Source organism: Dipodomys ordii, unplaced genomic scaffold (assembly GCF_000151885.1).
Source record: "Dipodomys ordii isolate 6190 unplaced genomic scaffold, Dord_2.0 Scaffold17, whole genome shotgun sequence".
NCBI classification, from domain to species: domain Eukaryota; kingdom Metazoa; phylum Chordata; class Mammalia; order Rodentia; family Heteromyidae; genus Dipodomys; species Dipodomys ordii.
In genome coordinates, this window is record NW_012267233.1 from 4193678 (window position 1) to 4209438 (window position 15761).

At 39.4% G+C, this 15761-nt stretch overlaps 1 protein-coding gene across 1 annotated transcript in view; it reads left to right on the forward strand.

Moving 5' to 3' along the window:
- Sybu (syntabulin (syntaxin-interacting)) overlaps positions 1–15761 on the forward strand; it is a 105211-nt gene that overhangs the window by 40666 nt on the left and 48784 nt on the right. Inside the window, exons 4-5 of the mRNA XM_013012384.1 lie at positions 65–182; positions 1168–1369. Of these exons, the coding sequence (XP_012867838.1) occupies positions 65–182; positions 1168–1369 (320 nt within the window). The remainder of the gene's footprint in view (positions 1–64; positions 183–1167; positions 1370–15761) is intronic.

Here is a 15761-nt window from a genome sequence, read left to right on the forward strand (position 1 = left end):
CCCCCGCGCGTTCCCCGCGCGCCCGGGAGGTCCCCTCCGGTGCCGGGGCCGGGCCGCCTCCCAGCGGGCTTGACTTTGGCCGTGACCCCCGGGCGGGTGGTGACCGTGGAAACGAGCGGGAGGTCGGATTGAGAAAGGGCGCTGTGACCCGGGCCAAAGCCCTCTCTCCTGCAGTTGCAGAGGTTGGAGGGAGCCTGGAATTTGGAGAGAGGGGAGGGGAAAATACAAAGGTCCTCTGAGGAATTCGTGTTAAGGCCGGGTGGTGGTCATCCTGAGAGGCTTTCTCTGCTTCTAGACCATTACAGCAAGCTAGGCTCCTCTGGGCCTCAGTTTCCTCATCTGTAAACAGGGACATGCATTAGTCCACCCCCCACCCCACCCCACCCCACCCCACCCCACCCCGCCAGGGTTGCAGCCTCAGCGGTGGAGAGCAGAGGAGAAAATCGGAAAGCCTGGTCAGAATCTGACTTTTGGTGCCTGTGTTTAAGGCAACGCGGGATATTGAATGTTACATTTTTTTTTTAAAGCAGAGGGAGACATTTTTATTTTATTTTCATCTCGTGGGTATCCTGCAAGGAAAACAAAGCTACATGTGATGTAAGAGCTTGGGGCCATCTTCCTGGGTATTGGATTTGTGTTTGCTTTTCTCTTGGCAAGGAGCCTTGTATACCAGGATATTAATGAATAATTAAGGTCCTGTCCGGAAGAGGAGGAGGGATTTTAAAGATAAGTGTGTGTGATCCACCAAGAAAAAAAAATGTTTCGATCTAGGAGTCTTTTTTTGGGGGGGGGGGAAGATGGAGAAAAAAAAACCACCCCAAAGTCAAATTGTCACTACTAATTTAGGAAAAAGCACACTAGAAATCTAAAGGAAATAACTTAACCCGCCACAGTGTGATGTGAGTGGGTGAAGGACCTAGGGCCGGTGGTGATAGAAAAACCCAATGTGGGGAACGCCCTGGGGCGGGGAGTGGGGGGAAGGCGGGGGACGCTGGGGGAGGTACACACACAGAGGAGCGAGCTCAGTAATGGATTTGGGGGGGGGGGCTCATTTCAGTTATTGAGATAAGGATCACACTGAATCTTATTCAGAAATGTGGCTTCTTGGAAACTAGAAAGGAGTGGACTGTGGGAAACAGAGTCTCTTTATTTTCTAATTTTGAGAAGGAGCAGAAAGCACAGCATCATGAGAAGGAGATTTCCCGAAGTCGGATTCCTCGCTTGATTCTTCGGCCTCATCTCCCTCAGCAGCAGCACAAAGTATCCCCAGCCTCCGAGTCTCCCTTCTCAGAGGAGGAGAGCAGAGAATTCAATCCCAGCAGCTCCGGGCGCTCAGCGAGGACCATTAGCAGCAACAGCTTTTGCTCAGGTACAGTAGCCACTGGAAGACACCATAGCATGAAGCATACGCCTGAAGGTAGACTGTAGGTGGATCAGGCCGGACCCTTCAGATGGTTAGAACTTCCACTGTTAGGATGACTTCTGCGGTGAACTTTTCTAATTGTTTTAACCTACACATAAAACAGGTTCCTTAGGCTGAGATCTGAGGATCTCCATTCAAAGCCATCCCAGGCAGGACAGTCCTCATGAGACTCTTATCTCCAATCAACCACTCAAAGACTGGAAGGGGCACTGTGGCTCAAAGTGGTTAGAGCTCTAGCCTTGAGCAAAAAGAGCTCAGGGACAGTGTCCAGACCCTAAGTTCAAGCCCCATGTCCAACAAACAAACAAACACAGATTCAACCTATTGGAATTTTGTACTTGTTTTAATACATTATTCTAGTTTATAATTTACACTTGAAAATCTAACTTTTTGTTTCTGTGACTGCTTAAGCAATGTGTTTTTTGTGAAATGTACAAGTGTAATAGACTTTGTGTTTAATATGAAGTCTCCAACATAAAGTGACATCTAATAAATGAGGTCAAGGACTACAGAGGATGTGATTAAATGGCTGGTCTTGTAGTTTACAGGAGAAGAACATGGGTGTTGTCATGTGGGAGGCCTGATTGTGGGCAGTGCTGGAATCCTTGACTCTGCTACTACTTACTGCTATGTCACTTGGAGCATGTTGCTTAAGCTCCAAAGCTTCAGTTGTTACAACCATAAAATAGGATATTAGTGGGTTAGTATAGCATATACAGGTTGAATAGCTCTTATCAGAAATGTTTGGAGACATAACTGTTTGGAATCTCACATATCTTTTTTTTTTCTAATTTGGAGTCAGTTTAATAGGTGATGAAAGTCTTAGGGATGGGAGCCAAGTCTAAATACAAAATTGACTTGTGTTTCTTATACATCTAACAGACATGGCCTAAGGTAATTTAATGCAATATTTTGCCTGGAATCTGTGACATGTGCCAGCTATAGAATTTTTCACTCATGGCCTTAGGTCAGTGCTCAGAAGCTTCCCGCTTTAAAGCATTCTTGATTTAGGGTTTTCCTATTAAGGAGCAACCTGTAGAGTTGTTATGAGGTTTCTATGAGACCAGTTATCCTTATGAACCCCTAGGCAGAACCTGGATTATAGAGGTGTTTAATAAATGATGGTTTTTCGTAGGCTGAGCTATGATTTCCATTGGCAAAAGCTAATGAAGTTTTACATAGCTCCTCGAGGCACCTCCAAGATCACTTGACAGGCTTTGTCAAGAGAATGAAGCATATATCTTACAAGGATGTGTATTCTTTGAAATCTCTTAGGAGTTTGGGTAGTATCTGAAGGAGTCATTGGTTTATGGTTAGTAAAGGGTATCTAATAGTGGATAAGATTTATTTAGAACTAATTTAGGGAACATATTGTTTGAAGATGAATGCCCATAGAAGGCTCCTGTGAATGGAGATGCTGTGATTAATGTTCTAACTAAGCAGATCCAACATTCCACAGCATTGAGTGCTAAAAACTACATATTTCAAGTCATTTTATAAGTATAGCTTTGGATTTATGGCATATTTCCACAGAGTAATTTCCTCCTACACACAAGTTGTATTTTAGAAAAACTGTGCTGCCTGCTTTTATTTATTTATTGCACTATGAAACCTTAAATTCTCTGCTTGGTTCTGGGGGGAAATACAGTTTTAAATGTTATTGTCATTTAAATGATAGAAATCTAGTTGCAAATATTCTTCCAGGGGGAGCAAAAAATACATAAAAAGAAACCAGTATTCCTGACAAGCTGGAGCAGTTAAAGTTTCTAGAATCATGAGCTACATTTACAGAATGTAGCTGTTTCCTTTAACTATGTTCTAGAACTCAGGACTCAGTCATTCAAGCTGATACTGCTGTGTTTACATAACACAGTTCCAAATTCATTCTTGATATTCTCTCCACATAATCAGTTTCTCTGTAACTAACTTCAGGGTGAGTAGAGTTATCAGAATAGAGAAAGTTGGCTGAAACAATGCCAAAAAGAATCCAAAGATATGAGCAGAAGCTATAAATGTAAACCAAACTGGGCACCAGTGGCTCATACTTGTAATTCTAGTTACTCAGGAGACTGAGATCTAAGGTTCATGGTTCAAAGCCAGTTCATACAGGAAAGTGCATGAGACTCTGATTTCCAATTAACCACTAAAAAGCCAGAAATGGAGCTAGGACTCAAATGGTAGAGTACTTGCCTTGAGCAGAAAAGCTGAGGCCTTGATTTTAAGCCCTAGGACCAGCACCACAACAAACAAAAGCCAAGTAAACCATTGAAATTATTAATTTTGGTTATGAATCATTCTCTCCTAGACCCATTTCCTAAAATCCTTCCCTCTTCTCAGAAGACTAGCCTCCCACCTCATCCATAATGGTGTACATGAACATCGAAAGTAGATATTGATCCATCTGCCATTAACTAACTGAGAATTCAGTGGCAGAAACATATAATTATGGGTGTCTGTAAACCAACCTTTCAATTTTTAGCTTTGCACTCTGTCTTCAGATAGGCTTCCTTCTGTTCCCAGACCTCTCTCTCCATCTTCCTGTGTTGGCCATTCCCCAAGGTTTGGCTCTGATACCTTTTCCTTTCTTGCTTTCCTTTCCTGCAGAGCTCTGATGAGCCCTACAAAGGCTTCTGAATGCTGAGCAACTAAAATTGACAGCATCAAGGCCTTTGGGGGCATGTTAATGATGCTTTAGGAGGTCAGTCAGTGGGTGGGAAATAAATGGGTTTGGTTCTATGGGGAGCACTAATGCTGCAGGCAGTGAGGTAGAGAATGTAAAACATGTCCAGCCAGCAGGGGGAAACAGCTGGTTTTATTCCAGCTCTCCAACCCCCGCCCCCAACACTGAAGCCACAATATGCCTTGCTTAATCATGGCAGTTAAAAGAGACAAGATACAAACATTAACACAAATGTTAAAAATGTCATTCTCTGCCAGAATGAGACTAAAATAACTTAGAGGTGTCTGCTAGCACCAAAGCTTATGTTCACTAGAAATCACCACACTCACCACTGTGACGGGGGGGGGGGGGGGGGAAGGAGGGATGTGGAGAGTTAATGGAATTCATACAATCAGAGAGGGGAAATACAGAGGAAGATGTTACCCACACACTCTGAAATTTAATTTGAAAACTACATTATCTCTTCCCCAAATCTGTCTCAAAGACACAAATTATAATAAGCATCATATGTTCTAAAATGTCCACTTTTGAAAGAAAATGTCATGAGTGAAAAGCTAAGGGTCTGACATTTCTATTACATACAAATAAATATTCTTATAGTAGATGGTACTTACACTTTGACCAAATAACTGACAACTCTGTATCATCTAGCCCCCAATCCCATAGGTTTGGTTTCTTTTTTCTTACAATTTTACTAATTTGTGAAATTGAAAGACTGGCGCCATTTCCAAGTGACCTGTCCATCTTTACCTACTTTCTCCTATCCCCCCCCCACTCCACTGCCTCCTCTTCTTCCCATGGGAGCCCAGGCAAGGAACATTTAATGACTAGATATTCTATATGCTAATTTGTATGTTGTGTTTATCTCATTTCAGAGGGTAGGAGTTGTGTGTGACCTTTTGCAATACATTTTGGGGTGTGTCCCCAAAGAGCTCTCCTTTGAATAGCTGCTTATTGGCAGATTCTCTGGGAAGATTTGTGTTCATTGTGTGCATTTCTCCAGCCTGAGAGTTTTTGCACTTGAGCCTCATCCTAGCATGAAAACAGTCCATTCCTTACGGCTTCTATTCCATCTCATCACCTTGACCTTAATTGGATACAGTGAAGTTTATGTTTTACTGGAGATCCGGCCTTATTTTGTGTGGATAGCAAGTACAATATGATATATATATATATATATATATATATATATATATACATATATATATATGTATCAGAAAAGGGTAATGAGGGCTTTATTTAACTAAAAGAATGTATAGGAAGTCCTGTGAGTAATAACTTAATAAAAATGAAACCCCTCCAATTACCCAACATTTATTCCCTCATCTTTCATGAGAAGTAATAAGTCCCACACTTTTAGTGTGTGTTCTGGGTGTGGTCCATTGAATGTAGACATCTATTCATTTTTTTCTTTTCTTTTGTTGTTAGTAATGAGTTGTGTTTGTTATCAAACCATGACCTCAGTCCCTATTAGAAAAGCTGGTGACCTGGTGAGCATGAGCGGTAAACATCAGTCACCTGGCGTGGTTAGCAGCATGCTGTGCATTCCTCTTTGCTTAGTTGAGGCAATAATTACCCCTTGGAACTGGGAGACTGATGGATTGCTGGGTTTTAAGCTCATTCTCCTTGGGGTGCCTTGTAAACATGGCAGGTGGAACAAATTATGCATATAGAACCCTGGTTGTTTTATGGGAGACCCGTAATTTTCCTGAGTTATTTTCATGTTTCTAATATGCTCATACAGATACATGGGCAGGTTTGTCAGTTGCATTCCAAAAGCACATATCCAGTCAAGAAAAAAAAGTAGTCAAAATTGGAAATACTTTTTTTCTTTGCAGTCTAATCTCCATCAAGGTGTTTGTGGAACGTGTCTTGGAAAAAAAAATCTTTCTTTAAATGCCAAAGACCTAGAGATAATTGTTGTTGCTGTTTGTGGGCAGAACAGTTAAGGCAAATTATAACCTGACTGCTGCCCTGCTGGGGCATGACAGAGCCTCCAAAAACCTGCCGGCTTTGCCAACCAAAAATACTTCTGCTATGCTTTTATCTAGTTGAGGAAAGTTGGCATTGAGATGGAGTGAATGTACTCGTGAGGACTGAGATGAACTGCTTCAAGTGAAGAGAGCTGCCATACCAAATTATCTCTAATTGAATGACTGCCAACCTACTGCGAATTGGAAAACAAAGACTCTAAGAATGTAGTATCACTTTATGAGTGAGGGACAGAGGTGCTTGTGCATTAACGTAATATGCTTCAAGGATTTCATTGCTTCAGCCACAGAAATACATTCTTGATGAGACAGGTTACAGGTGATGGGTGCATAAGAAGTATTTCCTTGAGGCTATGGTAACTGCAATTAAGACAAGAACAAGTTCATTTTTTCCTTTCAATAAAATAAAAATCCTCAGCAGTGGGGACTGTGAACCATGAGAGGGATGGAGGTTTGCCCTTATCTAAAGGTAAAGTATGATTCTTAATCTGAAACTCATTTGCATTATAAAACATGCATCTTTTTATTTGCATGTCACAAACATTTAATATTATGGACATCAGGATAAACTTTGCCAATATTTTTAGTATGTCTTAGCCAACTAGCTTTCTTATTCCCTCACTCCTAAACAACAAATGTCCAAAGAAACGCCAGCTCTAGGATCTCTACTTTCACCATTTTGTACTATTTCTTTCAGAAGAAATCCTAGCCAAGTTTATAAAGTGATGACTCTTTTCATGTTTGCTCTCACTACACACACACATATATATATATATTATTTTACTTTATTGTTATTATAGAGGTGATGTACAGAGGGATTATAATTATACGAGTTAGGTAATGAGTACATTCCCTTTCATATACTCTTCTGTTTCCTCATCTACAATATTCATCTTTATGGCAGTGTTTCTTTTTTTCAGAGTATGTGGTCTGTCTACTAGAGAATCATTAGTAAAACATTGTTAAAATTTGGATAGTGCAGCCTCACTGTAAATCCATCATCTTGGAACGATTGTCCACATGCATGCTAAAGTCTAAGACTCACTGCTTTGTAGTTTTTGTGTTTAGGGTAAAGTATGAGGAAGATGAGGATTCTACCGAAACTGGTAACACAGGATGAGTGAAGATCAAAGATGGCAGAAATGCTGGCAACAAGCTCTTTAAGCCAGTGGCCAAGGGGCAAGGAGAAATTTCTCTGTATCCCTGGAACTTATAACTGTTGACTTTATAATGATAAGTTTTAAGTCATTTCTCATGGCAATGATATTATTTATTTCTACATAAGGGATTTGTTGCAAATGATAGGAAGGTAAAGAGAAAGAGAACAGATATTCTTGCTTTACTTTCTATGCAGTTCTCTCTCTGGATTTACTATCTCCACCCACACTTTACTGTACCATTTTCTGTCTTTGGGATTGGGATGACTTGGCACACATTGCTGTGAGTACATTGGGCACACTAAGAGTAGATTCTAAGACTGGATGGATAGATCTAATAAAGGAGAAACTTAGGCCTGGAAGTTTTAGGACATCCCACATTTTACAACTTTGTGCCAATGCATAGTTGTACAATAAGTATAAATTAAGTTCCTGCTAAAGACTTTGGAATTGTTCTAAGACTCCAAAGATGAATGAAAGAAAAGGGTTGGAAAAATCATTCATCTTACTGCCTTGACACCTGACAAATGGAATAAGAAATCTTTGAATGTGATGCCCACACTGATACCTTTTACTCTTGTTTTATGTCCCTGTCCCTTTCACTCACACTCAGTATGCAAACATACACACACACATACATACACACACACACACACACACACACACATTCTTTCCATGTAATTTGAGCTTGTTGCTCTGCTCATTATCAGCATTGACCACTCACATTACGTAAGGCCAATGATGCAAAGACAGAGCATTAATTAGCATTTTTCGTAGATGAACTTACACAATGGCATCAGCAGATCTGAGTTAACAGTACAAAACAGACTAATAGGACTAATGGTATAAGTACATTTGTTGAGCATCTTTAATCTGAAATCTTAAGTATTCCAAAATTCCAAACTTTTAATAGTCTTTAAACATTCCAAATTTCTGAAAAATACACCTAACCATTTTGGATAATAAATGCATAACCTATCCAGATCAGAGTCAAAAGCAAAGGATCCAGTTCAACAATCAGGTTCAGTGCGCCTTGCTCTGTTTCCTCCATCGTGGTTAGCAGACCTGGTTTTATGTCTTCTTGTGTTACTTGGCTCCTCAGTAGATGGCACACTCATAAGGAGCAATATTGTCTCCTGTATGATAAGGGACTTAGAAGTATTTGCTTCTGAGTTCTCATAGTACAAGGGACAATAAGTGACTTGAAGCTTTGCTTAACATTAAGTAGTTTGTAGAATTTTGTGAAAAGCAGAATTCTGAGAACAGGACAAGTTAAGAGTTCTTATTTGATAAAATGTATTGAGAATGGGCACTATCATAGTCATTTGACAACACAACGAGACACCAACTCAGTATCCAATTTAATAGTTTTCTTAAATAAAGGAAAGCTTCCTATCTTGATTTCAGCCTGCCAAAATGTCAAGAACAGCCAGGGCCCAGTGCTGTGGAAGCTAGGAGAGAGACCTCTTGATAATAAGAAAATCGGGGGTGGGGGGGAATGCTTTCCTGAAGAAATGGCATGTAGGTGAGATTTTAAAAGACATATAGGAGTTGGAGAAGCAGAGTGTGTCATGAAGACAAAGAGATCCACGTGTGAAAAAGTGTAAAGTTTAATGGGGACCTATTTAGGAAACCATAAGGAATGCTGCCTGATTCCACATGATCCTTATTTCACAGTCACGTAAACCGTGAGAAAATCTAGCAACCAAGATTGCCTGCTTAGGTGCAGGTCACATATCTGTGTTTCCCAGGCTCCAACCTGACGCCAGCCACCACCCAGTTCCACCCTCCAGGCAGGTTTTATTCTGCGAAAACCTCAGTCTCCTCCCACTGACCTGGGGAGATGGGTGAGCTTCCGATATATAACTGCTGGGTAGGTTTATGAAGGATGATTCATGGGCATCATGTTGACCCAGAACCCCTGCTCTTCTACTTGCTGAAAACCCCTGGCTCTTCTCCTGCCTGATCAGACAGCTCCTGGCTTCCGGGTAAGCTGTCCTGTCCTGAAGCCCCCATCTGCTGGGAAGTCATTGCGAGTCCTGGCTCAGGGAAGAGGTTCATCATTTCCTGTGCACTCTTCTTTTGACAGGGACCTCAAACAAGCACACACCTCTGCTCGTCCTTGGGGTTATGCAGCATTCACCCCATCCCAGCAGAAACCCACATCGGTTGCGTTTTCCCTGCTCAAGTGGGTTTTCTCCGGGCTCCTCCTCCTCTGTAGCTGGCCCAGTCTTCCTTCTCTTTACTCTATGTGCCTGTAACATTCTCTACTAGGTAGCATTCCTATCAGAGACTGACCTAGACTCCCTTCTGTTTATTTTGTGGTGTTTACGAGTGCTCTATTTTCTTTTCATGGGAATTACATTTTACTTTATCCACAGGCAACAGAACATGTTTGTTATGGATGTGCAAGCACATATGTCAGAATGGATAGCATCACATAGGATTTGTTTTCCTTTGTGCCAAAGATAAGCTATATAAATCTGTGGTTTTATTTTCTGTTTATGCATCCATCGTACAGATATCTAGAGAAGACACTAGTCTAGTAGCTGGGCCAAGCAATGAGCAGACCTGACATGGCTCCTGCCAGTGTCTCTACCTCCCATTGCCAGAAGTCCCCGTCATTTGTGTCCCTCAAGTGACATATGATTTTCTACTCTCCTGAGAACCATCATTTATTCAAACATTCTGTGGGTGGACATTTTGACTGTGAGGCTCAGTTCCAAAATTACAAAGCTTGTTTTATGAATGTCACTGAAATTAGACTTTGAGCACATTTCTTCTTTTCCTTCTTCTCCTTCCCCCTCCTCCTCTTCCTACTTCTCCTCCTCCTTCTCGTTCTCCGTCCCCTCCTCCTCCTCCTCCTCTCCTTCTCCTCCTCTTCCTTCTTGTCCTCCTCTTCCTCTTCCTTCCCTTCCTCCTCCTCCTTGTCTTCTCTCTCTCTCACCCCCATCTCTCTCCCTCTGTTCTTACATTCATTTTGCAAAAAGAAGTAGGCTAAAAGCACAAGCTTAGTGAGTTATATAGTACATAGTTACATGTAGAAGGCCCTGGGTTCAATTCTCAACCCTTACAGTCCTAGAATGAAGTAACCACCACAATGCGTATGGACTTTCCCAAACAATTCTTTGTTGACAAATAGAAAGCCCAAATGTCAAAATTGTATAAGCTGTATAATAAGCAGTTCCCCCTTTTTTCCATTCTTAGCTCTTATTCTGTCTTAACTATCACTATCTTTAGTTTTCCCATTATGGAAGGGAGGAGGAATGTTTCCATTGCTCCAGCACTGGTAACAGTAATCCAGGGGTTGTTAGAGTGGTTGGAACTTTCACAATGTAAGCATTTGATGTAATAGAGCTGCTTTCTTGGACTCTTCACTGCCTCTGCTTTGTCTTCTCTCCCTTTTCTTCTGGCTCTCCTCCCTTTCCCTTCCCTCTTTCCCCCATCTCCTCCCATGGGGATGGGGGAGACTTAAAGAAACTGAATCTTTTTTTTAAAGGCATGGCCTAGAAATTGAAAATAAACTCATATTATGAAGGGAGAAGGAATGTCAGAAAAGTTATGACTTGCCTATTTTTGGACAGATCATAATCCTGCAAGAGAGTGAGAGAAACAAAAGCTTCTGTGACAGGTGAATTCAGGACCTCTTGACTCATGGGAATGATGGAGCCTCCCTGTACTGCGAAGTCAGCATCCTTCCTTCATCAGAACGTCTAGGCAGAGCTGGAATTCACGCCACTAAATACTTGAACAACGATACCCATACCGCCAATTCCTTCTCCAGGGGCAAATTAATTAACTTTGTAGGAAACCAGATCCAAGGCCCTTATTTCAGAGAACACTTTGCATCCTCTAGGGAAATAGAGCTCAGTTCCAGTGGCTTGACTCCACATCTATCTGTCTGTTCCACCAAGGGCTGTACCAGAGTGACTTTCACAGGCGCATGCCAGGCTACAAAATAGCTCAGAAATCCTTAAAATGTTTGCTTATGAGATGATTGTTTCATCTCCAAGAAACAAAAGAGGCATCCACTAGATAATCAATCTACTCTCCAATTCTTTGCAGAGATACAGGCTGAGGTTGCATATTTTAGTGTAAGGTGTTCCTCTGAGTTCCTTCATGTACATACTTCCTCTGTGCCAACTCATTCCCGCCAGCACACGGGCAGCTCCGATGGGAAGAGAAGACTTTCCCCTCAACGTCTCATCTTTGCCGCTACCATCCATGCCTCTGCTTCTCCTCCTAACACTATTCACCAAGCTACCTGTTTTTCTCATGATTTGCCCTTGTCTAACTCAAGAGTGGCCTTGTTGCTACCTGGGACATGTCATTGTCTGCTCTCATGAGGTTAGGACTAACCTCTTAGTAGCACTCAGTATGTTGAATAACTTCTTTCTAGAAAAGGTTTTCCTCTTTGTCTTGTGTGTTCTCCTCCCCTGAATGTACATCCTTCCTCTCAAGGCACTGTTCTCTCACCCTTCTTGCCCCACTTCTTTTTCTGCCATCCCCAGGGATTTTTCTCCATGTGTTTGTCTTTAATTATACTTTACTGTAGAGTGGGGATGCTATAGACCCCACCCCTTAGCTTCAGGCTCACTTTCCCAACTGTCTTGCTTAACTTGTGCCCCAAATTTACTATATCAAAATAAGAAGTCTTGATTTCATTTTCTGCATAAACTCATAAGCTCATTTTTCTCTAGATAGGCCCACTTATGCCCATTTGTTTAAGGGGGAAAAAAGCCCTAGATAACATCTTTGGTAATTCACCTATCCAATGAAGTCCTTCCCACTCCTACCTGCTTAGTCTACATAAGATTAACCCATTTGTTTTGTCAACAGTCCATCACAATATAAACATACCTATATGTGTGTGTGGTTTTTTTTTACTTGTTTGGTAACTGTCCCTTCTACTACCCAAGTGCAAACTCCTTAAGGAGAAAGATGAATATTGATTGCCATTTTATCTGTAAAATAATACCTGACACACAGAGGAATCATGCCTGACACACACAGGAAATTACTAATTATTTATAGAAAGAATAACTGGACGGATAAAAGAATGCATAAAGGCATGGGTGGATGTGTAGACAGATGAGATTTTTCTACTTCGTAATAAATAAGTGCTTTCACTTATATTTCCAAGTGGATCTGAAATCTGTTTTCTTTTTGTCAATTTTTACTACTACTCCTCTAGTCAAAGAACTACCACTTTTCATTGGTCACAGGTGATGATCTTTAAATCAGTTATTTACTTCTTCCCTTTCATTCCTACATGGGCAAGGTAGAATAGTGCTTGTCTACCTGGAGTTAGCCTATCTAAATTCATACTACTTGCCAGTAAAAGCTTGAGCAGATGACTTAAGTTCTGGGTCTATGCATCTGCTAATCTGGATGATAATGGAGTATTGTTGTCACAAATGAGTATTAAACTATTTAAGATATGTTAAGTAAAATTTTGTTTTTTAAACAACATTTGGTACTTAGTAGGCAGCTAATATGTAACAGTTAAATATGTTATTACTAATTCAACCCATTCTCCTTTATAAGCACAAAGTATTTGTTACCTTTTGCTTAATACACATGATTTTTTATTGCATTTAAGATAATGATTGCTAGTCTATTATACTGTATGGGCTGGGGTCTCTTCCTAATCCCAGCCTCATTATTAATCATTCTATTCTTGTCACCCTACACGCTCCTTCTTATTTTGTAGATTGTTCCCTTTGCCTGGAATTCTTTAAAATGCTTTCCTCTCATTAGTTGCTTCACATTTTTTTCCTCAGTTACTCCAAATTATAATTTGTTTTAAATTTTATTGTCAAAGTAATGCACAGAGGGGTTACAGTTATACAAGTAAGGCAGTGATTACATTTCTTATCTAACTTAATACCCCCTCCCTCATTTTTCCCTCTTTCCTCTCCCCCAGTCCCCTCCCCAAATTGTACAGATCATTTCTAACATGTTGTCTTGTGAGTATCACTGTTGCATAGGTTCCCCCTTTGTTCTTTGTCTCACCATTTAGTTGTACTCCTTCCTTCTCTAGTTCAGATAAACATATATACAGTACCCAGGGTACCAAAATCAAATGCAGTAACAACAGGGGATAAAGCATAAGGGGGAAAAACACAAAAGATTTTTTGTTCTCAATTCAAGTTACCTCTTTAGCGTTATATGGCTCCCTATCTAATTATGTACTTCTTACTTTCCATCTATTTAGTGAACATAATGTCACTCAGTTTGTTTCATTAACAATACATCACATGATGCAAGGAGTGATATCCAGCAAGATATGCTGTACTTATAAGCTGGTAGGCTGAATGCTAATTCCTTTGTATAACTACTTAAAAATAATTTTTATAAATAATACATTAATAATCTAAAATATTATCTTTATATATTTTCCTACATGTTTCTTAACTGTTCTTATCACTATTAGATTGTAAACTCCTTAAGGAAAATAAGAATCTTGATTATAATTTCATCCACTCTACATAGAGGAAATCAGTCATTATTTGTAGAGAATAATGGTTGGATGGATGGATGGATTGATGAGTGGGATACTTGCACTTCAACTTTAAATTGTAGTCATCAACATATTGTATATTTCTGAAGCAAAGTAAGTGTAGAGCCTTGCAGGCTTGTGAGTTTTTACTCTGAGGAGATGTTTAAGTGATGGACTAGAAGTCTAGATGTTGCTATTGAAAACCTAGAATGCAAAACTATTCATCCTTCACATATGGCTACAAGTGTGTGGCAGAAATACTAGGAACAGCTAGAAAGTTTTTGCTTCAAATTTTTGTGGTCTGCTTATTATGGGATAGCTTCTTCCTAACAGCTTCCTTTGTCTGTTTTTAATTTGCGCATTCCCAGAATCACTGATGTTTCCTCTTGGAATAAGCATAAGTAGGCTAAGTTAAAACACACACACACACACACACACACACACACAGCTAGCTTAGTAGTGAGCAAACCGCACTTTGGTCTTGCCAACCTGAATTTGAATGCTGAGGAAATTACTTAATAACTGTGTACCCATGAGATTCTCAGCCTTTCCAAGCCTCAGTTTTCCAACTGTATTACATATTGAAATTCTATAATAGCCTTTAGTGTGCTTGCCTTACGATAGCTATTTAATAAATACCAGTTTTTGTCATCTTCCTGTGTCCTTTCAGGACAAAAGGGTGTTGCATGGTAAGGATTTCATGTGGCACAGATTAATCATGAGTTTAAACTTTCACATTTTATCAGTGTCCATCATACTTCCAGTATCTGAAGTAATAAAATTAAAAGCAACAGCAGTATCTTGCATATTTTGTAGTCAATTAGTATTGAATGAATGCCAATAAATGTTTCTTCCCATCATGAGAATCAACCAGATTTCATATTGTTCAAAGTGGCAATGATTTTTCTCCCTTAAATTATGAAACTGAACATCTAACAGCATCAAACCATAACTGAACGTTTCAAGATATTATGGCACAAAAACCACATTTTCCTTAGCCTGATGTTATTTTTAAATGAGTCTTCTGGAATAGTTTACTTTGTCATTTTGGAAAATGAGTAAGTTCTGAGATCTAAAGTCAAAGGAGAGGGCTCTTGGATTGTGAAAAAAATATTTTATTTCTAATCTTTTAAAATATGGTATTCTTGTCAAATTCTGAAAATTCTGTGTAATTGATGCAAGAAGAAGTGAGTAGGACTTGTCTGTCATAATTGCTGCCAATGTGTTTGAAATGTAGCTGTTGGGCACATTTGTTAAATATCAGGAAATTTTGTAATACACATTCATATGCACATGCACACATTTTGGAAAATCTTAATATAAATGTAAGTTAATTATACAAAAATATTTATTGCTTGCAAATTTTCACATTGGAAATTAATGTAGAAAGAATAGATTTCATCATCATAATCAGCATCCTAAAGTTAATGTTTAATCCTCATATTGCATTTTATAATGAATTTCAAGTAGTGTTAATGTTTATCAAGATTGAAACCAGTCATATCAAAGAAGAAGTATAGCTTTTTAGTTGATCTTTAAGTAAAAAGAAAAGTGTTTTACTTAAGCATAAAAACACTGGATGAGATCACAAAGGAACACATCAAGAGATTTGAAAAAATAAGAAAATATTTGCATATCAAAAACATTTTGCAGTTAAAAACAACCAACCAAATGGATGAAATATGACAATGAGTTATACTGTTTATATATGAAAATGTAGTACAGACCAATAAGAAAGAAATGCTAAAAGTCAATTAACATGTAGAAGACATTAAGAATTATGAATAACTAAAGCATGCAAATTAAAATATCAAAATTAATTTTTAATTATGAATTTGATAAAATAGGAACAAGACCATTATGGCAGGAATTTAGTAAACAGGATATCTTACATAATAAAAGAAAGAGACTTCTTGGAAGATTAAGACATTCAAGTTGACATATATTCTATGAGCTAATCAAAAACTAGGCCAAAGTTATATGTATGAAATGTGTTCTTAAAGCAGCT